The sequence below is a fragment of the Somniosus microcephalus genome, chromosome 2, assembly GCF_052327205.1.
Source record: "Somniosus microcephalus isolate GS21.2 chromosome 2, FLI_Smic_1.0, whole genome shotgun sequence".
NCBI classification, from domain to species: Eukaryota; Metazoa; Chordata; class Chondrichthyes; order Squaliformes; family Somniosidae; genus Somniosus; species Somniosus microcephalus.
The window spans coordinates 87,725,290-87,752,876 of NC_140988.1; the positions used below are offsets into that span (position 1 = coordinate 87,725,290).

General features: G+C 46.9%; 1 protein-coding gene across 5 annotated transcripts in view; it reads right to left on the reverse strand.

Annotated features, from left to right (window-relative positions):
• Positions 1–5,848: 5,848 nt before the first annotated feature.
• The window catches only part of naf1 (nuclear assembly factor 1 homolog (S. cerevisiae)), a 296,506-nt gene continuing 274,767 nt past the window's right edge, over positions 5,849–27,587 (reverse strand). For 4 of the 5 annotated variants that reach the window (XM_086010894.1, XM_086010902.1, XM_086010899.1 and 1 more), the window contains one exon: positions 5,849–7,293. In XM_086010894.1, coding sequence (XP_085867020.1) covers positions 6,776–7,293 — 518 coding nt within the window. In that variant the 3' untranslated portion in view covers positions 5,849–6,775. The remainder of the gene's footprint in view (positions 7,294–27,587) is intronic. The other variant, XM_086010915.1, reaches the window with a different exon arrangement.

Consider the following 27,587-nt stretch of genomic DNA (forward strand, 5'->3'; position numbering starts at 1 on the left):
GGCAATTAAGAGTCAACACATTGGTGTGGAACTGGAGTCATACATAGACCAGACCAGGACACCATGAACCAGATGGGTTTTTACGACAATCCAGCAGCTTCATGGTTACTTTTACTGATCTAGAACTTGCATTTATATCAAGTATTTTGCGACCTCAGGATGTCCCAACGCATTTTTTATATTCAATTAAGTACTTTTTGAACTGTTACAATGTAGAGAAATGTAGCAACTCCCCAAAGCTTTTCCACCATCTAAAAGGCACAAGTAAGGAGTGTGATGGAATACTCTCCACTTGCCTGGATTTCAATGTTTGACAGCAGAGTAACAGAAACTTCACATGAACATTGCCTTAAACACCCAAGTGCCTACCCTTGTGTGTTGTTAGTTGGTATGATTGGACTAGGATGAGGGTGAGGGGTGGTTAGTGAGATGGGGAAGTGATAATGTAAATAGAGAGGGATGGGTAGAGGTGCAAGGTAAGTTGGTGTAAGGATGTGCAGGGGTAGGGTAGGGAATGCAGCGTCTTCTTCTTAGGCAGTCCCTCGGAACTGAGGATCACCTGCTTCCACACTAAAAATGAGTTCTCAGGTGACTGATGAGTCCAATGCGGGACCTACAGTCTCTGTCACAGGTGGGGCAGACGGTGGTTGAAGGGGTGGGTGGGTGGGGTGATTGGGTTGACGTGCGCTCCTTGTGCTGCTTGTGCTTGGCATCCGCTTGCTCCCAGCGAAGAGACTCGAGGTGTTCGGCGCCTTCCTGGATGCTTCTCCTCCACTTTGTGCGATCTTGGGCCAGGGATTCCCAGGTGTCGGTGGGGATGTTGCACTTTTTTTCAAGGAGGCTTTGAGGGTGTTTTTGAAGTGTTTCCTCTGCCCACCCGGGGCTTTCTTGCCGTGTCGGAGCTCCGAGTAGAGCACTTGTTTTGGGAGTCTCGTATGGGGCATGCGAACGATGTGGCCTGTCCATCGGAGCTGATCAAGCGTGGTCAAAGCTTCGGTGCTGGGGATGTTGGCCTAAGCGAGAACATGGACGTTGGTGCGCCTATCCTGCCAATGGATTTGCAGGATCTAGTAGAGGCAGCGTTGGTGGTACCTCTCCACTGCTTTGAGGTGCCTGCTGTACATGGTCCATGTCTCTGAAGCATACAGGAGGGCGGGTATCACTACTGCTCTGTCGACCATGAGCTTGGTGCTGAGTTTGAGGTCCTGGTCTTCAAACACTCTCTTCCTCAGGCGACCGAAGGCTGCACTGGCACATTGAATGCGGTGTTGGACTTGGTCATCGACGTCTGCCCTAGTTGACAGTAGGTTCCCAAGGTATGGAAAGTGGTCCACGTTGTCCAAGGCCTTGTCATGGGAAAGCAGAGCGATGGGGATGTGATGTGTGGCACAGCAGGATGCGACTGAGTGTGGCTTTACAGTAACATTTCGTGATCTACTGGGATCATTGAAAGGTTTGTGCCACTGCAGCCTGGTCCTCCCAACATCCCTGCTTGTGTCCTCCTGTGCAATGTGCAACCAGGCTGCTTTGATCTCCTGGGGAGGTCTCTTCCGCCTATGCAAAGGGAAGAGGACCTCCCTATGTGCTGCGACTCCCTCCATAAGCACATGGAGGGAGTCATAGGAGAGCCTGGGTGCAGCCATGCACCTCTGTGCAGTGTTTGTCAATGTTTGCAGCACCTCAATGCTGTAGAACACTGATAATTTGCACATGGTTCCTTTAAGGAAACCGGCCGATGACGCATCAAGTGACGTCATCAGACCGGCTTCCTTCAATTAGCCGGGAAACGCGCAGGGCGGAATTAACAAGCTCAATCAACGTATAATCTTTTCACAGAGCCAGATGGAGCCAACAGCGGGGCTGCACCCAGCCACCGTGCACTGGAACCGCAGAGGTAGAGGAAATCGCGGCCATGGTGTCAGAGGAATGGGAGCATGTGGGCCCATAAATATGACTGCAGATTATGCAAATGAAGGCTGAGGGGAAGGGGGTGGGGTGAAAGAGAATGACAATGACAAAAAAAAAATTATGGGATGTGGGCGTCGCTGGCAAGACCAGCATTTATTACCCATCCCTAGTTGCCCTTGAGGTGGTGGTGAGCCGCCTTCTTGAATCGCTGCAGTCCGTGTGGTGAAGGTACTCCCACAGTGCTGTTAGGTAGAGAGTTCCAGGATTTTGACCCAGCGACGATGAAGGATCGGCGATATATTTCTAAGTCAGGATGGTGTGTGACTTGGAGGGGAACTTGGATGTGGTGGTGTTCCCATGTGCCTGATGCTCTTGTCCTTCTAGGTGGAAGAGGTCGCAGGTTTGGGAGGTGCTGCCGAAGAAGCCTTGGTGAGTTACTGCAGTGCATCCTGTAAATAGTACACACTTCACCCACGGTATGCCGGTGGTGGAGGGAGTGACTGTTTAAGGTGGTGGCTGGGGTGTCAATCAAGTGGGCTGCTTTGTCCTGGATGGTGTCAAGCTTCTTGAGTGTTGTTGGAGCTGCACTCATCCAGGCAAGTGGAGAGTATTCCATCACACTCCTTACTTGTGCCTTGTAGATGGTGGAAAGGCTTTGGGGAGTCAGGAAGTGAGACACTTGCCGCAGAATACCCAGTCACTGACCTGCTCTTGTTGCCACAGTATTTATGTGGCTGGTCCAGTTAAGTTTCTGGTCAATGGTGACCCCCCCCCCCCCAGGATGTTGATATTGGGGGATTCGGCGATGGTAATGCTGTTGAATGTTAAGGGGAGGTGGTTAGACTCTCGCTTGTTGGAGATAATCATTGCCTGGCACTTCTGTGGCGCGAATGTTACCTGTCACTTATCAGCCCAAGCCTGAACGTCGTCCAGGTCTTGTTGCATGTGGGGCATGGACTGCTTCATTATCTGAAGAGTTATGAATGGCACTGAACACTGTGCAATCAGCGAACATCCCCATTTCTCACCTTATGTTGGAGGGAAGGTCATTGATGAAGCAGCTGAAGATGGTTGGGCAGAGGACACTACCCTGAGGAACTCCTGCAGCGATATCCTGGGGCTATGATGACTGACCTTCAACCACCACAACCATCTTCCTTTGTGCTAGGTATGACTCCAGCTTGTGGAGTGTTTCCCCCCCACCCCCCGATTCCCATTGACTTCAGTTTTACTGGGGCTCCTTGATGCCACACTCGGTCAAATGCTACCTTGATGTCAAGGGCAGTCACTCTCACCTCATCTCTGGAATTCAGCTCCTTTGTCCATGTTTGGACCAAGGCTGTAATGAGGTCAGGAGCTGTGTGGTCTTGGCGGAATGCAAACTGGGCCACAGTGAGTAGGTTATTGGTAAGTGCCGCTTGATAGCACTGTTGATGACACATTCCATCACTTTGTTGATGATTGAGAATAGACTGATGGGGCGGTAATTGGCCAGGTTGGATTTGTACTGCTTTTTGTGGACAGGACATATCTGGGCAGTTTTCCACATTGTCGGATAGATGCCAGTGTTGTAGCTGTACTGGAACAGCTTGGCTAGATGCGCGGCTAGTTCTGGAGCACAAGTCTTCAGCACGATAGCCGGGAAGTTGTCGGGGCCCTAGCCTTTGCAGTATCCAGTGTGCTCAGCCACTTCTTGATATCACGTGGAGTGAATTGAATTGGCTGAAGACTGGATTCTGTGATGGTGGGGACCTCAGGTGTAGGCTAATATGGATCATCCACTCGGCACTTCTGGCTGAAAATGCTTGCAAACGCTTCAGCCATGTCTTTTGCAATCACTGATGGGCTCCAACGTTATTGAGGATGGGGATATTCATGGAGCAATCTCCTCCCGTTAGTTGTTTAATGGTCCACCACCATTCACAACTGGATGTGGCAGGACTGCGGGGCTTTGATCTGATCCGTTGATTGTGGGATCGCTTAGCCCTGTCTATAGCTTGCTGCTTCCGCTTATTAGCATGCATGTAGTCCCGTGTTGCAGCTTTCCCAGGTTGGCACCTCATTTTTAGGTACGCCTGGTGCTGCTCCTGGCATGCTCTTCTACACGTCTCATTGATCCAGGGCTGGTCCCCTGGCTTGATAGTAAGGTAGATATGCTAGGCCATGAGATTACGGATTGTGGTGAAATACAATTCTGCTGCTGCGGATGGCCCACAGCACCTCATGGATGCCCAGTTTTGAGCTGCTAGATCTGTTCTGAATCTATCCCATTTAGCACGGTGGTAGTACCACACAACACGATGGAGGGTGTCCTCAGTGTGAAGATGGGACTTCATCTCCACAAGGACTGTGCAGTGGTCACTGCTACCAATACTGTCATGGACAGATGCATCTGCGACAGGTAGATTTGCGAGGACGAGGCCAAGTAGGTTTTTCCCCTCGTGTTGGTTCTCTCACCACCTGTCGCAGGCTCAGATTTGCAGTTGTGTCCTTCAGGACTCGGCTAGCTCGGTCAGTAGTGGTGCTACCGAGCCACTCTTGGTGATGGACATTGAAGTCCCCCACCCACAGTACATTCTGTGCCCTTGCTACTCTCAGTGCTTCTTCCAAGTGGTGTTCATCATGGAGGAATACGGATTCATCAGTTGAGGGAGGGCAGCAGGTGGTAATCAGCAGGAGGGTTCCTTGTCCATGCTTGACCTGAAGCCATGAGACTTCATGGGGTCCGGAGTCAATGTCGACGACTCCCAGGGCCACTCCTTCCCAACTGTATACCACTGTGCTGCCACCCCTGGTGGGTCTGTCCTGCTGGTGGGACAGGACATATCCAGGGATGGTGATGGAGGAGTTTGGGACATTGGCTGAAAGGTATGATTCTGTGAGTATGACTATGTCAGTCTGTTGCTTGAGTAGTCTGTGGGACAGCTCTCCCAATTTTGGCACAAGTCCCCAGATGTTGGTGAGGAGGACTTTGCAGGGTCGACTGGGCTGGGTGTGCTGTATCCGTAGCCGGTGCCAAGGTTGATGCCAGGTGGTCCGTCCAGTTTCATTCCTTTTATTGTTTTTTGTAGCAGTTTGTTACAACTGAGTGGTTTGCTAGGCCATTTCAGACGGCAGTTAAGAGTCAACCACATTGCCGTGGGTCTGGAGTCACATATAGGTCAGACCAGGTAAGGACGGCAGATTTCCTTTACTAAAGGACATTACAGCAATAAGATTTAAAAAAACAGATCAAGAATAATGAAGTTGATTTGCTGGACCACAGGAAGCCAGAATTGGTAAGAGTTGAACATAGCGAGGATGGTTTCAGATTTTGTCAACGTTGAGCTGTAGGAAGCTATGATTCACCTAGGAATTGATGCAGAATAGGCAGTTGGGTAGTAAAGCAACAGTTCTGAAATGAATTGTGGTGGTAAAGCAGCACCACAGCCCAGGGATCAAATCTAGGATCCTTCTGGTTTGTGTGACTCCGCAACAGAGAACGCGGTGCACATACCCAATGAACCATGGGAGCACTTTTTAAATTCTTTTTCTGGCAGTGAGCATCATGGCAGACATATATACACAAAATATCACACTTGTCACTGTACAGTCAAGGTCTTATGCACAGCATAATAAATTGGACTATACTGAGCTCATAATAAGCTGTTAACATCTCATTGCTAATCTAATGAGGTTAAAAAGGTTCCATCTTTGAACTTGACAGTTGCACTAAATCGACAGCATACAAGCACAATTTAACAAAACATTTTGTGTTGACAGGATTTTACTCATTAATTTATACATTCATTAAGATTTATGTGAAGTGAGATATTAGAATTACTGCCAATCTTGATGAAAAGCAAACACAAAAGTACAGATAGGGGTGAGTAGGTGAATGTGTTGTTGTAGCACAAAATAAAACCAAACAAATGAAAAAAAGGACATATTTTACTGAAAGTTGTAAACTGAATGTAATGTTTAATTCGATTCTCTCAAAACTTATTAGATGTCAAAAGACAAACACAAACATTTAACAAGGATTAACTTTACAGCTTCCTAAAAAAAAGTGTTTGGTCTGTCCTAATTCACACTTAGTCATTTTAAGTAAAGAGCTGACATCAGAATTTTCTAAACATTTAAAGTTTTCTAAACTTTTGAAAAGTCTAACTATAAAGAACAGATGACATATTTAACATCAGTGTAACAAAACTTCTGTATTTACAAAATACAGCATTACTATTAGGAAATTGGTCTTTGGCAGTGGAAAAGAAAGTTGGGTGGGATGCAAAATGGGCTGCCAATTTGCTATCGCTCATTTTGTACCACTGCCGAAGATCAATTTCACCCACAAGTTGCCTGTTCTGAACAAGTAGGACAGTGTGCACAATCAATTGTTGTACATGATTGCATTTTTTTTTATCCCAATAGTTAAGAAAAGGCAAATTCAGCCTATAACATGACCAAATTCAGCATCTCTCTTTTCATTTAAGTTTAAAAATAGCAAACATCAGTGAAGGAGAGTATTAGTGAATAGCAAGGATGAGGAATAGAAGAGAAAACAGCTTTGTATTTTATATTTAATTTTAAATGCCCAGGTAATATGATTTTGTTTGGTTAAAATGTCCACTGGCAGCACAGACTTGTTGCTGAACAGGTCAGGGTTGATTATGATCATAATGACCACTAACTGCTATCCCTATATTAGCACAACTATGTTCCTACTATATAGATATGAACAGCATAGCTGCATTATCACCCTAAATGCAGTTCAATGTTTGGAAGATTTCGCACCCAATTCTAATTGTTTTTTCAATGAGAACGCTACTTGATGGTTGTTGTCATGCAATTGAGGTACTTCAGAAAGCTTGCAACACATGAGTGGTTCCTAATAGCGGGGTCTGTATACAAAATCTTGTGAGCCTTGAGGAGGTAGCTGTGGTGGGAACTGAGAATTTGGCATGTGAGGGGGAGGAGCATTGGGAAGAGAGAAAGGAGAATTTGGAAAGCAAGTAGGATGCCTCACGTTAGATTCTGGCCAGCCTGTGCTCATTGGGTGAGGAGGAGGAGGGGGAGGAGGAGGAGGAGGAGGTAGGAAAGGAGGCATATCATTTGACATTGGATGCCAAAATGAAGGGGAATAAGAACAAGACATCATTGGATTGGACATCACTGGCTGTGAATGCATCATGTGAGGTGGATGAAATCCTGGAGGTCTAAATGGCGGCCTCTGGTTAAATGGTGGACCAAAGGTTCCCCTTGGCTGAGCAAATCCACGACCTGTTGGGTTTTCAAACCTGGTTGAAGTATAGGGACCAAATCCTCGACCAGGACTGTGCTGAAATCCGCTTCCATACATTGAATGAACTTGTTTTTGTTGTCGTACTTGTCCATCGTCTTTTCCACCTAAAGATACATCAATTATATAGATTCAACCAACATTATACTGTATATGTGCAGATTAATTACAGCATGATGATTCTGTTAACTCAGAACAAAAGCATATTATAAACATTAGTCAACAGTGAATAGTGACATGGCAATATGCAAATCTTGTTTAGGAAATAATAATAATTTTAAAGTTTAAAATATAACTTCTTCAAACACCTTTAAACTATCTCAGAACTTTCAACTCCATATGAAGCCATTACAGAGAGTACTATTGCGTAGGAGACCAAAAACTATTGTTTCTATATATTCTATGATTCTTTGCCAAGGAGAGAGAGGTGGAGAGGTTGAGGGGTTTAGGCAGGGAACTCCAGAGCATGGGGCCTAGACACCTGAAGGCACAGCCACCCAAGGTAGGGTAAAAAGGGGAGAATGCTCAAGAGGCCAGAATCAGAGTATTCTTGAGGGGGGAGGAGGGGGGGTGGGGTGGTGTACTGTACTGCTGGAGAAAGTTGCAGAGGTAAGGAGGGGCAAGGCCATGGAGGGATTTAAACACAAGGATCAGAATTTTAAATTTCATTGCCTGAGAGCCAATGTAGGTCAGAGAGCACAGGAGGTAATGGGTGAGTGCAGGATATGATACAGGCAATGGAGTTCACAGAAAAATCACAGAAACCTCAGTACAGATAGAGGCCATTTCGGCCCATCGAGCCTGCACCGACACATATCCCACCCGATCCCCGTAACCCCTACACCAACACATATCCCACCCTATCCCCGTAACCCCACGTATTTAATCCCCCTAACACTAAGGGTCAATTTTTATCATGGCCAATCAACCTACCCCCGCACATCTTTGGACTGTGGGAGGAAACCGGAGCACCCGGAGAAAACCCACGCAAACACGGGGAGAATGTGCAAACTCCACACAGACAGTCACCCGAGGCCAGATTCGAACCCGGGTCCCTGGCGCTGTGAGGCAACAGTGCTAACCACTATGCCACCGTGCTGCCCATTCTAGGTGAACTGAAGTTTACAGAAGGTGGAAGATAGGAGGCTGGCCAGGAAAACATTGAAGTATTAACTCTGGAGGTGATAACAGCATGGATGAGAGTTTCAGTGGAAGATGTCATGGAGGGGCAGAGATAAGCAAGGTTCGAGGTGGAAGTCTTTGTGATGGAGAGGCTATGAGGTGGCAGGCAGGAAAGCAGCTCAGCTAACACCAACATGGTGCACTAGATTAGGTTAAGAGTTCAAGAGTCAGACATTAAGCACCAAGCAGAAGCATGATGATAATTAGTAGACATGCAGTATGGGTTATGAATAGCATTTTAACGTGTTACAGTTGTTGGGGTGAAATTGGACCTTGTTGCCTATTTTCCATAAGCAGAACAGGTGCAGAGGTCCAATTTAGGGGCCAACCATCATGCACCTGAACAGCATCCGATGTCATATTGGTTGGGGAGCTGTAGAGGCGTCCCTCTAAAACAGGCTTTAGGCTTCTTGAATATGCTAATAACGGGCCTGCTGCGTTCAGGATTACCTAGTTTACTTGCAAACTAAGTTAAAATAAGAATACCTTAATGTGGAGCCAAGAGAAGCAGGAGTGCTCCCTCTTGACTCCACATTAATGAAGCGGGTTGCTACCGGCCACTACGCGAACCTCCCCCCCCCCACCCCCGATTGCTACCCCGCTCTCCCAGACTCACCATAGGACCTTAGCCGGCTAGTCTTGCACCCATGCTCCCCCCACCCATGACTGCTTGGCTCCAGGACCATTACGGATGTCCACATGGTGTGAATTGAGTTGTGTGTGTTGCTGCACAAAAAAGGATTTGTAGATGATGCTATGTCTGTGGTGTGACGGGGAAAGATTAAATAGGAGTGTTCATGCACCACACAGATGTGGTGGTCAAGAGAAGGTCTCTCATATCAGATTGGCACAAATGTCTCTTGCAGCTGGCAACAGGTTTCATACTGCATTCTCTTCAGCTGCTGCTGTTCCTCCTCAGGCTGATCTGCCTGCTGCCCTTGTGTGGCTTTCAACTCTGGAGCCTCCTTGTAAGACAAAATTATGCAGCAGGCAGTGCACCAAGATCCTAAAGACACCTGATAAACTATATTGCAGAACACCCTGAATCTATCCAGGCATCTGAAATATGTCTTCAACATCCCAACCGTGTGTTCGATGATGACCCTTCTGGCTGAACAGGGTATGACAGCATAGTAGTTATGTTACTGGACTAGTAATCCAGAGGCCTGGATTAATGATCCACCATGGGAGCTGGGGAACTAAATTCAGTTAATTAAATAAATCTGGAATAAAAAGCTAGTATTAATAATGGTGACCATGAAACTATTGGATCGTCGGAAAAACCCATCTCATTCACTGATGTCCTTTAGGGAAAGAAATCTGCTGTCCTTACCTGGTCTGGCCTATATGTGATTCCAGACCCACAATGTAGTTGACTCTTAACTGCCCTCTGAAATGGTCTAGCAAGCCACTCAGTTGTATAAAACCACTTCGAAAAACAATAATAATAAAACCTGACGGACCACCCGGCATCAACCATAACAACAGCACTCCCAGCCCAGTCGATCCTGCAAAGTCCTCCTCACTAACATCTGGGGACGTGTGCCAAAATTGGGAGAGCTGTCCTACAGACTAGTCAAGCGACAGCCTGACAGTCATATTCACAGAACCATACCTTTCAGCCAATATCCCAGACTCCTGCATCACCATCCCTGGGTATGTCCTGGCAGGACCGACCCACCAGAGGTGGCAGCACAGTGGTATACAGTCAGGAAGGAGTGGCCCTGGGAGTCCTCAACATTGACTCCGGACCCCATGAAGTCTCATGGCTTCAGGTCAAGCATGGGCAAGGAAACCGCCTGCTGATTACCACCTACCGCTTTCCCTCAGCTGATGAATCAGTATTCCTCCATGTTGAACGCCACTTGGGAGAAGCACTGAGAGTAGCAAGGCACAGAATGTACTCTGGGTGGGGGACTTCAATGTCCATCACCAAGAGTGGCTCAGTAGCACCATTACTGACCGAGCTGGCCGAGTTTTGAATAGCTGCCAGACTAGGACTGCAACAGGTGGTGAGAGAACATACACAAGGGCAAAACCTACTTGGCCTCGTGCTCACCAATCAACCTGTCGCAGATGCATCTGTCCATGATAGTACTGGTAGGAGTGACCACCGCACACTCCGTGTGGAGTCCTGTCTTCACGCTAAGGACACCCTCCAACGTGCTGTGTGGCACTACCACCGTGCTAAATGGTATAGATTCATAACAGATATAGCAACTCAAATCTGGGCATCCATGAGGCGCTGTGGGCCATCAGCAGCAGCAGAATTGTATTCCACTGCAATATGTAACCTGATGGCCCAGCATATCCCTCACTCTACCATTACCATCAAGCCAGGGGACCAACCCTGGTTCAATCAGGAGTGTAGAAGGGCATGCCAGGAGCAGCACCAGCGTAACCTAAAAATTAGGCATCAACCTGGGGAAGCTGCAACACAGGACGACATGCATTCTAAACAGTAGAAGCAGCATGCTACAGACAGAGCTAAACGATTCCACAACCAATGGATCAGATCAAATCTCTGCTGTCCTGCCACATCCAGTCGTGAATGGTGATGGACCATTAAACAACTAACAGGAGGAGGACGCTCCATGCCTATCCCCATCCTCAATGATGGCGGAGCCCAGCACATGAGTGCAAAAGAGAAGGCTAAAGCGTTTGCAACCATTTTCAGCCAGAAGTGCCAAGTGGATGATGCATCTCAGCCTCCTGCTGAGGTCTCCACCATCACAGAAGCCAGTCTTCAGCCAATTCAATTCACTCCACGTGATATCAAGAAACGGCTGATAGCACTGGATACAGCAAATGCTATGGGCCCCGACAACATCCCAGCTGTCGTGCAGAAGACTTGTGCTCCAGAACTATCAGCGCCTCTAGCCAAGCTGTTCCAGCAAAGCTACAACATTGGCATCTACCTGACAATGTGGAAAACAGTCCAGGTATGTCCTGCCCACAAAAAGCAGGACCAGTCCAATCCAGCCAATTACCGTCCCATCAGTCTACTCTCAATCATCAGCAAAGTGATGGAAGGTGTCATCAACAAAGGCTATCAAGCAGCACTTACTCACCAATGCTCAGTTTGTGTTGCACCAGGAACACTCAGCTCCAGACCTCATTACAGACTTGGTCCAAACATGGACAAAATTCCAGAGGTGAGGTAAGAGTGACTGCCCTTGACATCAAGGCAGTATTTGGCCGAGTGTGGCATCAAGGAGCCCTAGTAAAACTGAAGTCAATGGGAATCAGAGGGAAACTCTCCAGTGGTTGGAGTCATACCTAGACTTCAGGAAGTCCAAAGGCGGAAGTCACACCCCCATCCACATCAATGGGGTGGAGGTGGAAAGGGTGGCCAGCTTTAAGTTCCTCGGAGTCCACATCACGGAAGACCTCTCCTGGTCCCTCAACACCTCCTCTCTGGTGAAGAAGGCCCAGCAGCGCCTATATTTCTTGAGGAGGCTGAAGAGATGTAATCTGTCACCCCTGATCCTCTCTAACTTCTACCGCTGCACTATAGAGAGCATCCTGACAAACTGTATCACGGTATGGTACGGCAGCTGTAGCTCCCACGACCGGAAAGCCCTGCAGCGGGTAGTCAAAACTGCCCAACGCATTACCGGCACCCGGCTACCGACCATAGAACATATATATCAGAAACGCTGCCTACGGAGGGCACGGTCCATCATCAAAGACCCTACCCACCCCAGCCACAGTCTGTTCGCCCTCCTACCATCTGGAAGACGCTACAGATGCATTCGCACCCGTACGACCAGATTTAGGAACAGCTTCTTTCCCAGGGCTGTCATCCTACTGATCTCCACAAATAAACACCAAAGTCTGCACATCTGCCGATGCACTTTATTATGGTCATATTTATGCTAATATATATGTACAAATGTATGTTGAAATGTTTAAGTGTCCTAATCCAAATTGTACACTCTCGGGAGCCGCAAGCCTACATTTCGTTGTAGTGCACTTGTGCACTAACAATGACAATAAAAGTTGATTTGATTTGATTTGATTTGAAAGGAAGATGGTTGTGGTTGTTGGAGGTCAATCATCTCAGCCCCAAGACATCGCTGTAAGAATTCCTCAGGGCAGTGTCCTAGGCCCAATCATCTTCAGCTGTTTCATCAATGACCTTCCCTCCATCATAAGGTCAGAAGTGGGGATGTTCGCTGATTACTGCAGTGTTCAGTTCCATTTGCAACTCCTCAGATAATGAAGCAGTCCATGCCCATATGCAGCAATACCATGACGACATTCAGGCTTGGGCTGATAAGTGGCAAGTAACATTCGTGCCACCCAAGTGCCAGGCAATGACTATCTCCAACAAGTGAGAATCCTTCGCCGAATACCCCACAATCAACATTCTGGGGGTCACCGTTGACCTAAAACTTAACTGGACCAGCCACATAAATACTGTGGCTATAACAGCAAGTCGGAGGCTGGGTATTCTGCGGCGAGTGTCTCACCTCCTGACTCACCAAAGCCTTTTCACCATCTACAAGGCACAAGTTAGGAGTGTGATGGAATACTCTCCACTTGCCTGGATGAGTGCAGCGCCAACAACACTCGGGAAGCTCAACACCATCCAGGGCAAAGCAGCCCGCTTGATTGGCACCCCATCCACCACCTTAAACATTCACACCCTCCACCACCAGCGTACCGTGGCTGCAGTGTGTACCATCTACAAGATGCACTGCAGCAACTCGACAAGGCTTCTTCGACAGCACCTCCCAAACCCGCGACCTCTACCACCTAGAAGGACAAGGGCAGCAGGCACATGGGAATATCACCACCTCCAAGTTCCCCTTCAAGTCACACACCGCCCTGACTTGGAAATATATTGCCGATCCTTCATCGTTGCTGGGTCAAAATCCTGGAACTCCCTCCTTCACAGCACTGTGGGAGTACCTTCATTGCACGGACTGCAGTGGTGGCTCACCACCACCTTCTCAAGGGCAATTAGGCTTGGACAGAAATGCCGGCTTTGCCAGCAATGTCCACGTCCTAGGAGCGAATTAGAACAAAGTCCTCGATATAGTGGTGCTCCACTGGTATACTGGGAAAGGGCAGAGATTTTATCAGCTACTGCTGTAGAAGTTGCTGCCCATTTTGGCAGGAAGAATAAAAAAGCATATTATCTAAATGGTGAGAGATTGCAGAGCTGAGTTGCAGAGGGATCTGGGTGTCCTAGTGCATGAATCGCAAAAGGTTACTATGCAGGTACAGCAAGTAATTAGAAAAGCTAATAGAATGTTATCGTTTATTGCAAGGGGAATTGAATACAAAAGTAGGGAGGTTATGCTTCAATTATACAGGGCATTGGTGAGACTACATCTGGAGTACTGTGAATTGTATTGGTCTCCTTATTTAAGGAAGGATGTAAATGCGTTGGAAGCTGTTCAGAGAACGATTACTAGACGAATACCTGGAATGGGTGGGTTGTCTTATGAGGAAAGGTTGGACAGGCTAGGATTGTATCTGCTGGAGTTTAGAAGAGAAAGAGGTGACTTGATTGAAATATATAAGATCCTGACACCTGGACAGGGTGGATGTGGAGAGGATGTTTCCTCTTGTGGGAGAATCTAGACTAGGGGGGGTCACTGTTTAAAAATAAGGGGTCGCACATTTAAGACAGAGATGAGGAGAAATTTTTTCTCAGAGGGTCGTGAGTCTTTGGAACTCTCTTCCTCAGAGGGTGGTGGAAGCAGAGTCTTTGAATATTTTTAAGGCAGAGGTAGATAGATTCTTGGTAAGCAAGGGGGTGAAAAGTTTTCGGGGGTAGGCGGGAATGTGGAGTAATCGGATCAGCCATGATCTTATTGAATGGCGGAGCAGGCGCGAAAGGCTGAGTGGCCTACTCCTGCTCCTAATTCGTATGTATGTAAGATAGCCTTGATTGCCAAAGAGCCACCCATAGAGTCGCCTTTCTGGGTCAAAAAGGGTGCTACCAAGGTGGACTGCCTTCAAATGAAAGAATCGTAGTAGCTGGCCGGATAGCAGCATTCACTTCAGTACTGCTGGTCATAAATGAGCTGGACATTCAGGCAGTGGCTGGCAAGTTTAAAGAATCTTGTGTAAAATAAAGAGAATGATATCCTCCGTGCAGAATAAAGAGAGTCAGTAAACCTAACTTGACTATAATTAACTCCTTGTAGCATAACAAAGAGAATGCAGAATGTTCTTATTTAACCAAGTAGTTGGTTCACAAAATGTGGCCCTTCGATGCCATTTAATGAGTTTGCAGGTGACTGATTAGTCCAATGCGGGACCTACAGTCTCTGTCACGGGTGGGGCAGACGGTGATTGAAGGGGCGGGTGGGTGGGGGTGCTTGGGTTGACGTGCGCTCCTTGCGCTGCCTGCCCTTGGCTTCCGCTTGCTCCCGGCGAAGAGACTCGAGGTGTTTGGCGCGTTTCCGGATGCTTCTCCTCCACTTTGTGCGGTCTTGGGCCAGGGATTCCCAGGTGTCGGTGGGGATGTTACACTTTTTCAAGGAGGCTTTGAGGGTGTCCTTGAAGCGTTTCCTCTGCCCACCTGGGGCTCTCTTGCTATGCCGGAGCTCTGAGTAGAGCGCTTGTTTTGGGAGTCTCGTATCGGGCATGCGGACGATGTGGCCCATCCATCGAGCTGATTGAGCGTGGTCAGAGCTTCGATGCTGGGGATGTTGGCCTGAGCGAGAACACCGACGTTGGTGCGCCTATCCTGCCAATGGATTTGCAGGATCGTGCAGAGGCAGCATTGGTGGTACCTCTTCAGTGCTTTGAGGTGCCTGCTATACATGGTCCACGTCTCTGAGGCATACAGCAGGGCGGGTATCACTGCTACTCTGTAGAATTACAGCGACAGTAGACCAGTACAGGGCTTATATTGGTTTTACACCTTATGAACTTCAAGCATAATTGTACTATCTAAATGGTAACCATGGTTTTATTTAATATCTGTATGAAAACAACATCAATAAAATCACGATACTAAATGAATTTCCACATGCACGCCTCACACTATCCCTCTCACTTTAAAACATTTGGTAATGCAAAAGCAATGATTGGTCTAAAATTGGTACAGATGCAAAATTAAAAGAAATGTCACCTTATCTTCTGTGTTGGTGACTAAATGGAGCAGGAAACTGAAAACATAAGTTCAAACGATTAATACTAAGAGATTGAGCGGTTCTATTAAAAGGATCTATATCCCAATGGTAATTTAACTTTATGTTTTCCAGATGTTAACAGATCTGCTGCGCATTTTCAGTTTTCTCTTTTTATCTGTACAAAGGGACTGATCAGGTTTTGAGTTAGTTGTACAAAATTTCAATGAGATTAGGCCTGAAAATCACCCGGACACATTTTTTGCAACAATGCAAATCCATACCATGAGACGAAGAGACAGAAAGTATTAACTTAATGATTGAGAGACAGCTAAGCCATGCAATGTCACGAGTAACTAATTGATAGGTTTTGATGTTTCTAATCGTCATCAATACAGTACTTCTGCAATATATATGTAAAGTTGGTTGATCCTTTTCAAACCTGCTGTATATAAAATATCCCAAATTCCAACGGTTTGTTCAAACCTCTGTAATGTCTAATTTCTATTCATGTAAAATGCTTGGTAATTATTTCAATGCAGTTCTACTTTTCAAACTAAATGTTATTATGCAGATGATGGGTACGTACCAGATTTGTGCACTTGCGTGTAAGGTGAGAAGCTACATTCCCATCAAAATTAAATTTGTAGTCTGAGTGCTTAAGAGTTCATATAGTGCATGAACAATGAGAGCAATTAATCTGTTTTGTCCTATGCTTGGCTATTTTATTAAACATGGAGCCACAATGAGCTATATCCCACCAATTTTTTGCCCCATTTTTGATTTGTAAATATAATATAAAAGTAGACAGAAACGGGAGAACAAAATAATTTCATATAACAAGTTGATCTATTCAACCAGATGGAAAATGAAGACACCCACGCAGTCTGCAGGGCAGTTGTCTATTACCCTTGGAGCACCACTTTTGCTGGGCTGTATTAGTACGGCATGTCAATTACTGAGAATACTGCTTCTAATGGAAATAAACAGTCACACCAGAACTAGATCATATTACTCTCCTCCTATCTAATGCTAGTTATCCACCCATTACTGACCCCTCTTCCTGAATAGCCTCAACATCCTGTTTCATTCTAGCACTGATCTCAGACTTCACTGATGTATCCAAACAAACAAATCTGGTGACTACAACTATCTAAAATCCAATTGCTGTAGAAACATTGGGCCACCACCAACTGAAGCACTTAAAAAAAAAACATACATAAAATACAATTTTATTTTTTAACAACTTGCCCTCTTAAAAACAAATTCCCCCCAAAAATCCATGGGAGGGTCGCATCACAGTGTAACTGATGGGATGCTGGGATGCCCCGGGAGGAACTAATAGGTGCCCCCACCCCCCCAGTATCCAGGGAGGAACAAATAGGTGCCCCCCCCCCCACCCCCCAAGTATCCAGGGAGGAACTAATAGTTCCACCCTGTGCGGGGGGGGGGGGGGGGGGGCGCACCTAATAGGTGCCCCCCCCACCCCCAGTAGCCAGGGAGGAACTAATAGGTGCCCCCCCACCCCAGTATCCAGGGCGGAACTAATAGGTGCCCCCCCCCCACCCCAGTATCCAGGGTGGAACTAATAGGTGCCCCCCCCACCCCAGTATCCAGGGAGGAACTAATAGGTGCCCCCCCCACCCCAGTATCCAGGGAGGAACTAATAGGTGCCCCCCCCAGTATCCAGGGAGGAACTAATAGGTGCCCCCCCCCTTCAGTATCCAGGGAGGAACTAATAGGTGCCCCCCTACCCCAGTATCCGGGCGGAACTATTAGGTGCCCCCCCCCCCACCCCAGTATCCAGGGTGGAACTAATAGGTGCCCCACACCCCCCAGTATCCAGGGAGGAACTAATAGGTGCCCCCCCACCCTCAGTATCCAGGGCGGAACTAATAGGTGCCCCCCCCGACCCCCCCAGTATCCAGGGAGGAACTAATAGGTGCCCCCCCCCCCTCAGTATCCAGGGAGGAACTAATAGGTGCCCCCCCAGTATCCAGGGTGGAACTAATAGGTGCCCACCCCCCCAACTTTCGATGGTATGCTGGGTATCTCCACCAACCCTATGTTCGGTCCCTATGAGGGCCAAGAAATTGGGAATTCCTTACATAGGGAGTCCTGCCCCCAGTCCTTCTGGCTTCATTTCAAGTGGCCAGAAGCTCTGTTCCCACAAGGCCATTCAGGAACTGCAGTACAAGGCCAGGGCCCAAATGATCCGAGTCTCAGCCTTATTGGAGGCCCTTTCAGCAGACTCCCATCAAAGTTATGGCTTGAGTGTGCCAAATGTGTTGCAGATTTTCACGGCTATTGTGAGCAAGCACCCTGTAACTAGCAGACCCTGGCTGCTGCTCATTGCAGATTACACTGATAAAAGACCATCATTCATTTTTTTAAAATTCATTCATGGGATGTGGGCGTCGCTGGCAAAACCAGCATTTATTGCCCATCCCTAATTGCCCTCGAGAAGGTGGTGGTGAGCCATCTTCTTGAACCACTGCAGTCTGTGTGGTGAAGGTACTCCCACAGAGCTGTTAGGGAGAGAGTGCCAGGATTTTGACCCAGCGACGATGAAGGATCGGCGATATACTTCTAAGTCAGGATGGTGTGTGACTTGGAGGGGGACTTGGATGTGGTGGTGTTCCCATGCACCTGCTGCCCTTGTCCTTCTAGGTGGTAGAGATCGTGGGTTTGGGAGGTGCTGCCAAAGAAGCCTTGGCGAGTTGCTGCAGTGCATCTTGTAGATGCTGCACACTGCAGCCACGGTACGCCGGTGGTGGAAGGAGTGAATGTTTAAGGTGGTGGATGGGGTGCCAATCAAGTGGACTGTTTTGTCCTGGATGGTGTTGAGCTTCTTGAGTGTTGTTGGACCTGCACTCATCCAGGCAAGTGGAGAGTATTCCATCACACTCCTTACTTGTGCCTTGTAGATGGTGGAAAGGCTTTGGGGAGTCAGGAGGTGAGACACTCGCCGCAGAATACCTAGCTTCTGACCTGCTCTTGTTGCCACAGTATTTATGTGGCAGGTCCAGGGTGACCCCCAGGACGTTGATAGTGGGGGATTCGGCAATGGTAATGCCGTTGAATGTCAAGGGGCGGTGGTTAGACTCTCGCTTGTTGGAGACAGTCATTGCCTGGCACTTGTGTGGTGCGAATGTTACCTGCCACTTATCAGCCCAAGTCTGAACGTCATCCAGGTCTTGTTGCATGTGGGGCATAAACTACTTCATTATCTGAGGAGTTGTGACTAGCACTGAACACCGTGCAGTCATCAGCGAACATCCCCACTTCTGACCTTATGTTGGAGGGAAGGTTATTGATGAAACAGCTGAAGATGGTTGGGCCTAAGACATTGCCCTGAGGAACTCCTGCAGCGATGTCTTGCGGCTGTGATGATTGACCTTCAACCACCACAACCATTTTCCTTTGTGCTAGGTATAACTCCAGCCAGTGGAGAGTTTCCCCCCCCCCCCCCCCGGATTCCCATTGACTTCAGTTTTAATAGGGCTCCTTGATGCCACACTTGGTTAAATGCTGCCTTGATGTCAAGGGCAGTCACTCTCACCTCACCTCTGCAATTCAGCTCCTTTGTCCATGTTTGGACCAAGGCTATAATGAGGTCGAAAGCCGAGTGGTCTTGGCAGAACCCAAACTGGGCATCAGTGAGCAGGTTATTGGTAAGCAAGTGCCGTTTGATAGCACTGTTGATGACACCTTCCATCACTTTGCTGATGATTGAGAGCAGACTGATGGGACGGTAATTGGCCGGATTGGATTTGTCCTGCTTTTTGTGGACAGGACATACCTGGGCAGTTTTCCATATTGTCAGATAGATGCCAGTGTTGTAACTGTACTGGAACAACTTGGCTAGAGGTGCGGCTAGTCCTGGAGCACATGTCTTCAGCACAACAGCCGGGATGTTGTCGGGGCCCATAGCCTTTGCTGTATCTAGTGCGCTCAGCCGTTTCTTGATGTCATGTAGAGTGAATCGAATTGGCTGAAGGAAGGCTTCTGTGATGGTGGGGACCCCAGGAGGAGGCCGATATGGATGATCCACATAGCACTTCTGGCTGAAGATGGTTGCAAACGCTTCAGCCTTGACTTTTGTACTCATGTGCTGGGCTCCACCATCATTGAGGATGGGCATTTTCATGGAGTTTCCTCCTCCCGTTAGTTGTTTAATGGTCCACCACCATTCACGATTGGGTGTGGTAGGACTGTAGAGCTTTGATCTGATCCGTTGATTTTGGGATTGCTTAGCCCTGTCTATAGCATGCTGCTTGTGTTTTAGCATGTAGTCCTGTGTTGCAGCTTCCCCAGGTTGGCACCTCATTTTTAAGATACGCCTGGTGCTGCTCCTGGCATGCTCTTCTACACTCCTTATTGAACCAGGGCTGGTCCCCTGGCTTGATGGTAATGGTAGAGTGAGGGATATGCCAGGCCACGAGGTTACAGATTGTGGTTGAATACAATTCTGCTGCTGCTGATGGTCCACAGCGCCTCATGGATGCCCAGTTTTGAGCTGCTAGATCTGTTTCTGAATCTATCCCATTTAGCACGGTGGTAGTGCCACACAACACGATGGAGGGTGTCCTCAGTGTGAAGACAGGACTTTGTCTCCACAATTACTATGCGGTGGCCACTGCTGCCAATGCTGTCATGGACAGATGCATCTGCAACAGGTAGATTGGTGAGGATGAGGTCAAGTAGGTTTTTCGCTCGTGTTGGTGTTCTCACCAACTGTCGCAGGCCCAGACTGGCAGCTATGTCCTTCAGGACGTGGTCAGCTCGGTCAGTAGTGGTGCTACCGAACCACTCTTGGTGATGGACATTGAAGTCCCCCACCCAGAGTACATTCTGTGCCCTTGCTACTCTCCGTGCTTCTTCCAAGTGGTGTGCAACATGGCGAAGTACTGATTGATCAGCTGAGGGAGGGCGGTAGGTGGTAATCAGCAGGACGTTTCCTTGCCCATGCTTGACCTGAAGCCATGAGACGTCATGGGGTCCGGAGTCAATGTTGAGTATCCCCCGGGCCACTCCTACCCGACTGTATACCACAGTGCCGCCACCCGTGGTGGGTCAGGACATACCCAGGGATGATGGAGGAGTTTGGGACATTGGTTGAAAGGTATGATTCTGTAAGTATGACTATGTCAGGCTTGACTAGTCTGTGGGACAGCTCTCCCAATTTTGGCACAAGTCCCCAGATGTTGGTGAGGAGGACTTTGCAGGGTCGACTGGGCTGGGTGTGCCGTTGCCGTGTCCTTAGCCGGTGCCAAGGTCGATGCCGGGTGGTCCGTCTGGTTTTATTGTTATTATTGTGTGTTGTAGCGGTTTGTTACAATGGAGTGGCTTGCTAGGCCATTTCAGAGGGCAGTTAAGAGTCAACCATATTCATGCATTCTTTGGTCTGCTTCCTGCATGGCTAATTTTTAAAGTTAAGAGAACATAAGTGGTAAAATCCTTTCGCTCATAACATTAGGAGCTCAAACAAGGCTCTGAAGTTCCTAGTGGGCCACCTGGATGCTATTAAAATGTGGTTTTGTACCAGGTTGGTGTTATACTAATCCCAGTGTAAAGACTAAGTAGTTCAAGACTATCTACCGAAGTTATTCTCAGAACTTTCGTTTCAGTGTTTTGGGGAATCGGATGCCCGACCGACCTACCTCCCAAGTTATACTGTCAATTCTACGTGCGGTCGAAAAGAAAGTGACAGTAAAGATAGAGTCTAAAATACATAACATGGGAATACTGGACGCATAAACAAAGTCATAATGCAGAATTCATATACCAGCCAATATCAAGTAATGCTAGATGTAATATTTCCCGCTCATTATAGCACCAACATTAGGAACATAAGAATTGTTAGACAAAAAAGACAACTGTTCATCTAGTTCACCTTCTACCTTTCTGGTAGTCAGAAACAATAATGGAGTTGTTGATTAATCATAGCAATCATTCTCTTATCAATTAGTTAGTTTACAACAGACTCAGACATGACACAAGGAAAACTCCAGTGGTGGAAAGCTTTGGGAATGAGAGGTCCAAAGTCACCTGTTGCTCCCAAGCACGCTAGTGAGAAAGGATCTTGGCTACAAAGTTCAGGAAGAAGAATCAGTATGGGTGGAGATAAGAAATAACAAGGGGCAGAAAACACTGGTGGGAGTAGTTTATAGGCCTCCGAACAGTAGCTATACCATTGGTCAGAGTATTAATCAACAAATAACAGGAGCTTGTAACAGAGGTAATACAATAATTGTGGGGGTCTTTAATCTTCATATAGACTGGGCAAATCAAATTGGCAAAGGTAGTCTGGAGGACGAGTTATTGGAATGCATTCGATACTGTTTCCTTGAACAATATGCCATGAAACCAACCAGGGAACAGGCTATTTTAGATCTTGTATTGTGTAATGAGATAGGGTAAATTAGTAATCTCATAGTAAAGGATCCTTTGGGGGAAGAGTGATCATAATATGTAGAATTTCACATTGGCTTTGAAAGTTAAATACTTCAATTGGAAACCAGAGTCTTCAACTTAAATAAAGCTAATTACATGAATATGAGGGACAAGTGGACTAAAGTGGATTGGAAAATTAGATTAAAAGGTATTACGGTAGATAAACAGTGGCAAACATTTACAGAAATATTCCAAAATTTGCAACAAATATACATTCCATTATGAAATAAAAATTCCACAGGAAAAGTGATCCATCCATGGCTAACTGAAGAAGTTAAGGCTAGTATTGATTAAAAGAGGCTTATAATGTTGTGAAGAATAGTAGTAAGCCTGAGGATTGGGAGAGCTTTAGAAACTAGCAAAGGATGACCAAAAAATTGATAAAATGGGAGAAAATAGAATGAGAGTAAACAAGTAAGAAATATAAAACAGATTGTAAGAGCTTCAAAATGTATGTAAAAAGGAAGAGAGTAGCAAAAGTAAGTGTTGGTCCCTTAGAGGCTGATACACGGGAAATTATAATGTAGAATAAAGAAATGGCAGGGACATTAAACAAATATTTAGCATCCGTCTTCACAGAAGACACAATGTATACCAAAAATAGTGGGGAACCAAGGGGCTAATGAGAGTGAGAAACTTAAAGTAATTGATAGCAGTAAAGAAAAAGTACTTAAGAAACTAATGGGACAAAAAGCCAACAAATCCCCATGATCTGATGGCCTACACCCTAGAGTTCTAAAAAAGGTGGCGGCAGAGAAAGTGTAAGTATTGGTTCCGATTTTCCAAAATTGCCTCGATTCGAGAACGGTCCCAGTGGATTAGAAGGTAGCAAATGTAACCCCACTGTTCAAGAAAGGAGGGAGAAAGAAAACGAGGAACTACAGGCCAGTCAGCCTGAAATCAGTCACAGCTGATTACAGGGGCTTCGGCGACGGTTATGCCATTGAATGTAAAACAGTGGTGGTTGGACGCTTGCTTGTTGGAGATAGTCATTGCCTACCACTTGTGTGGCGCGAATGTTACTTACCACTCATCAGCCCAGGCCTGAATGTCGTCCAGGTCTTGCTGCACACAGGCATGGACTGCTTCATTATCTGAGGAGTTGCGAATGGAACTGAACACTGCAGTAATCAGCGAACATCCCCACTGCTGACCTTATGTTGGAGGGAAGGTTATTGATGAAGCAGCTGAAGATGGTTGGGCCTAGGACATTGCCCTGAGGAACTCCTGCAGCAATATCTTGGGGCTGTGATGATTGACCTTCAACCACCACAACCATCTTCCTTTGTGCTAGGTATGACTCCAGCCAGTGCAGAGTTCCCCCCGCCACACCCCCGGATTTCCATTGACTTCAGTTTTACTCGGGCTCCTTGATGCCACACTTGGTTAAATGCTGCCTTCATGTCAAGGGCAGTCACTCTCACCTCACCTCTGCAATTCAGCTCTTTTGTCCATGTTTGGACCAAGGCTGTAATGAGGTCAGCAGCCGAGTGGTCATGGCAGCAGCTGAACGGAGCATCGGTGAGCAGATTATTGGTAAGTGCCATTTGAAAGCACTGTCAACGACACCTTCCCTCACTTAGCTGATGATTGAGTGTAGACTGACGGGGCAGTAATTGGCCGGTTGGATTTGTCCGGCTTTTTGTGGACAGGACATACCTGGGCAGTTTTCCACATTGTCGGATAGATGCCGGTGTTATAGCTGTACTGGAACAGTTTGGCTAGAGGCATGGCTAGTTCTGGAGCAAAAGTCTTCAGCACGACAGCTGGGATGTTGTCGGGGCCCACAGCCTTTGCTGTATGCAGTGCGCTCACCCGTTTCTTCATATCATGTGGAGTGAATCGAATTGGCTGAAGACTGGCTTCTGTGGTGGTGGGGATCTCAGGAGGAGGCCGATATGGTGGCAGAATATCCAGCCTCTGACCTGGTCTTGTTGCCACAGTATTTATGTGGTTGGTCCAGTTAAGTTTCTGGTCAATGGTGACCCCCCCAGGATACTGATAGTGGGGGATTCGGCGTTGTAATGCCATTGAATGTCAAGGGGCGGTGGTTAGGCGCTAGCTTGTTGGAGATAGTCATCACCTGGCACTTGTGTGGCGCGAATGTTACATGCCACTTATCAGGCAACATTTGACCGAGCGTGGCATCAAGGAGCCCTAGTAAAACTGAAGTCAATGGGAATTGGGGGGAAATCTCTCCACTGGCTGGAGTCATTCCTAGCACATAGGAAGATAATATAATAATAATAATCAACTTTATTGTCATTGTTAGTGCACAAGTGCAGTACAACGAAATGTAGGCTTGCGGCTCCCGAGAGTGTACATTTAGATTAAGACATTTAAACATTCAACATACATTTGGCTTGTAATACATTAACATAACCATAATAAAGTGCATTGGCAGATGTGCAGGCTTTAGAGTTTATTTGTGGAGTTCAGTAGGATGACAGCCCTGGGAAAGAAGCTGTTCCTAAATCTGGTCGTACGGGTGCGAATGCATCTGTAGCATCTCCCAGATGGCAGGAGGGCGAACAGACTGTGGCTGGGGTGGGTAGGGTCTTTGATGATGGTCCGTGACCTCCGTAAACAGCGTTTCTGGTATATGTGCTCTATGGTCGGTAGCCGGGTGCCGGTAATGCGTTGGGCAGTTTTGACTACCCGCTGCAGGGCTTTCCGGTCATAGTAGCTACAGCTGCCATACCATACTGTGATACAGTTCATCAGGATGCTCTCTATTGTGCAGCGGTAAAAGTTAGATAGGATCAGGAGTGACAGGTTACATCCCTTCAGCCTCCTTAGGAAATATAGGCACTGCTGGGCCTTCTTCACCAGAGAGGAGGTATTGAGGGACCAGGAGAGGTCTTCCGTGATGTGGACTCCGAGGAACTTAAAGCTGTCCACCCTTTCCACCACAGCCTCATTGATGTGGATGGGGGTGTGACTTCCGCCTTTAGACTTCCTGAAGTCCACAATGATTTCTTTGGTTTTCTTGATGTTAAGGGCCAGGTTGTTATCGGCGCACCACTTCACGAGATGCTGGACCTCCTCCCTGTAGGCTGACTCATCGTTGTTGGTGATCTGGCCTACTACCGTGGTATCATCCGCAAACTTGATGATGGTGTTGGAACCATGAACAGCCACACAGTCGTGGGTGAAGAGGGAGTAGAGGAGGGGGCTCAGCGCACATCCTTGTGGGGCCCCCGTGTTCAGGGTCGGGGGGAGGTGTGGTTACCTAATTTGACAGACTGGGGTCTGTTTGTTAGGAAGTCCAGGGTCCAGTTGCAGAGGGAAGTGTTCAGGCCAAGAGTGTGGAGTTTGGTGGCCAGCTTGTTGGGGACGATAGTGTTGAATGCTGAGCTGTAGTCTATGAACAGCATTCTGATGTAGGTCTCTTTACCATCTAAGTGATTCAGTGCAGAGCAGTTGTGATTGCATCCTCCATTGATCTGTTTGCACGATAGGCAAACTGGTGTTGGTCAAGAGAGACGGGAACACTGGCTTTGATGTGAGCCAGGACCAGTCTCTCGAAACGCTTCATTAAGATGGTTAAGAACATAAGAAATAGGAGCAGTAGGCCATTCGACCCTTCGAGCCTGCTCCGCCATTCAATGAGATCATGGCTGATCTTCTGCCTCAACTCCATTCACCGGCCCAATCACCACATCCCTTGATGCCTTAACTAGTCAGAAATCTATCTACTTCTGTTTTGAATATACCCAATGACTGAGCCTCCACAGCCCTCTGGTGTAGAGAATTCCAAAGATTCACCACCCTCTGTGTGAAGAAATTTCTTCTCATCTCAGTCCTGAATGGCCTACCCTTTATCCTGAGGCTGTGGCCCCTGGTTCTAGACTCCCCAGTCAAGGGAAACATTCTCCCAGCATCCATCCTATCAAACCCTGTAATAATTTTGTATGCTTCAATGAGATCCCCTCTCATTCTTCTGAATTCAAGAGAATACAGGCTTAGTTTACTCAATCTCTTCTCATACGACAGTCCTGCCATCCCAGGAATCAATCTCGTAAACCTTCGTTGCACTCCCTCTATGGCAAGTATATCCTTCTTTAGGTAAGGATACCAAAATTGTACACAGTACTCCAGGTGTGGTCTCACCAAGGCCCTATATAATTGGAGTAAGATTTCTTTACTCCTGTACTCAAATCCTCTTGTAATGAAGGCCAGCATACCATTTGCCTTCCTAATGGCTTGCTGCACCTGCACATTCACTTTCAATGACTCATGTACAAGGACACCCAGGTCCCTTTGAGCATCTGCATTCCCCAATCTTTCACCATTTAGGAAATACTCTGCCTTTCTGTTTTTTCTACCAAAGTGGATAACTTCACATTTATGCACATTATATTCCATCTGCCATGTTCTCGCCCACTCATTGAGCCTGTCGAGATCCCCTTGAAGCCTCTTCACATCTAGCTTTGTATCATCAGCAAATTTTGAAATGTTACATTCAGTCCCCTCATCCAAATCATTGATATAGATTGTGAATAGCTGGGGCCCAAGCGCCGATCCTTGCGGTACCCCACTAGTCACAGCCTGCCATCCTGAAAAAGACCCGTTTACCCCTACTCTTTGTTTTCTGTCTGTTAACCAATTCTCAATCCATGCTAGTATATTACCCCCAATTCCATGCGCCCTAATTTTGTTCACCAACCTCTTGTGTGGGACCTTTTCAAAGGCCTTCTGAAAATCCAGATGCACCAGATCTACCGGTTCCCCTTTGTCTACTCCACTAGTTACATCCTCAAAGAACTCCAATAGTCAAACAGGATTTCCCTTTCATAAATCCATGTTGACTCTGCCTAATCTTACTATTAGTTTCTAAGTGTCCAGTTATCGCATCCTTTATAATAGATTCCAGCATTTTCCCAACTACTGATGTGAGGCTAACAGGTCTCTAGTTCCCCATTTTCTCTCTCCCTCCTTTATTAAATAGCGGGGTTACATTTGCAGGAACCGTTCCAGAATCTATTGAATTTTAGAAGATGACAACTAATGCGTCCACTATCCCAATGGCCACCTCTTTCAAAACCCTAGGATGTAGGTCATCCGGTCCTTGGGATTCGTCAACTTTTAGTTGCATTAATTTTGCTAGTATTGTTTTTTTTTACTAATAATAATTTCTTTAAGTTCCTCATTCTCGTCATATCCTTGGTTTTCTCGTATTTCTGGGAGGTTTATTGTGTCTTCCTCCGAGAAGACAGAAACAAAGTATTTATTTAATTTCTCTGCCATTTCCTTATTCCTCATTATAAATGCTCCCGTCTCTGACTGTAAAGGACCTACATTTACCTTCGCCAGTCCTTTCCTTTTCACATACCTATAGAAGCTTTTACAATCCGTTTTTATATTGTTCGCTAGTTTGTGCTCATATTCCATTTTCCATTTCTTTATCAATTTCTTGGTCCCTTTGCTGATTTCTAAAAAGATCCCAATCCTCAGGCTGACTGCTTTTTCTGGCAACTTTATAAGCTTCCTCCTTTGACTTAATACTAGCTTTAATTTCTTTTGTTAGCTATGATTGGATCACTTTTCCTTTTGGAGTTTTATGCCCGAGAGGGATAAAATGGTAGTTGCAAATTCTGCATTATTTCCTTGAATGTTAGCCATTGTATGTCCACCTTCATACCTTTTAGTGTAGTCTCCCAATCTAC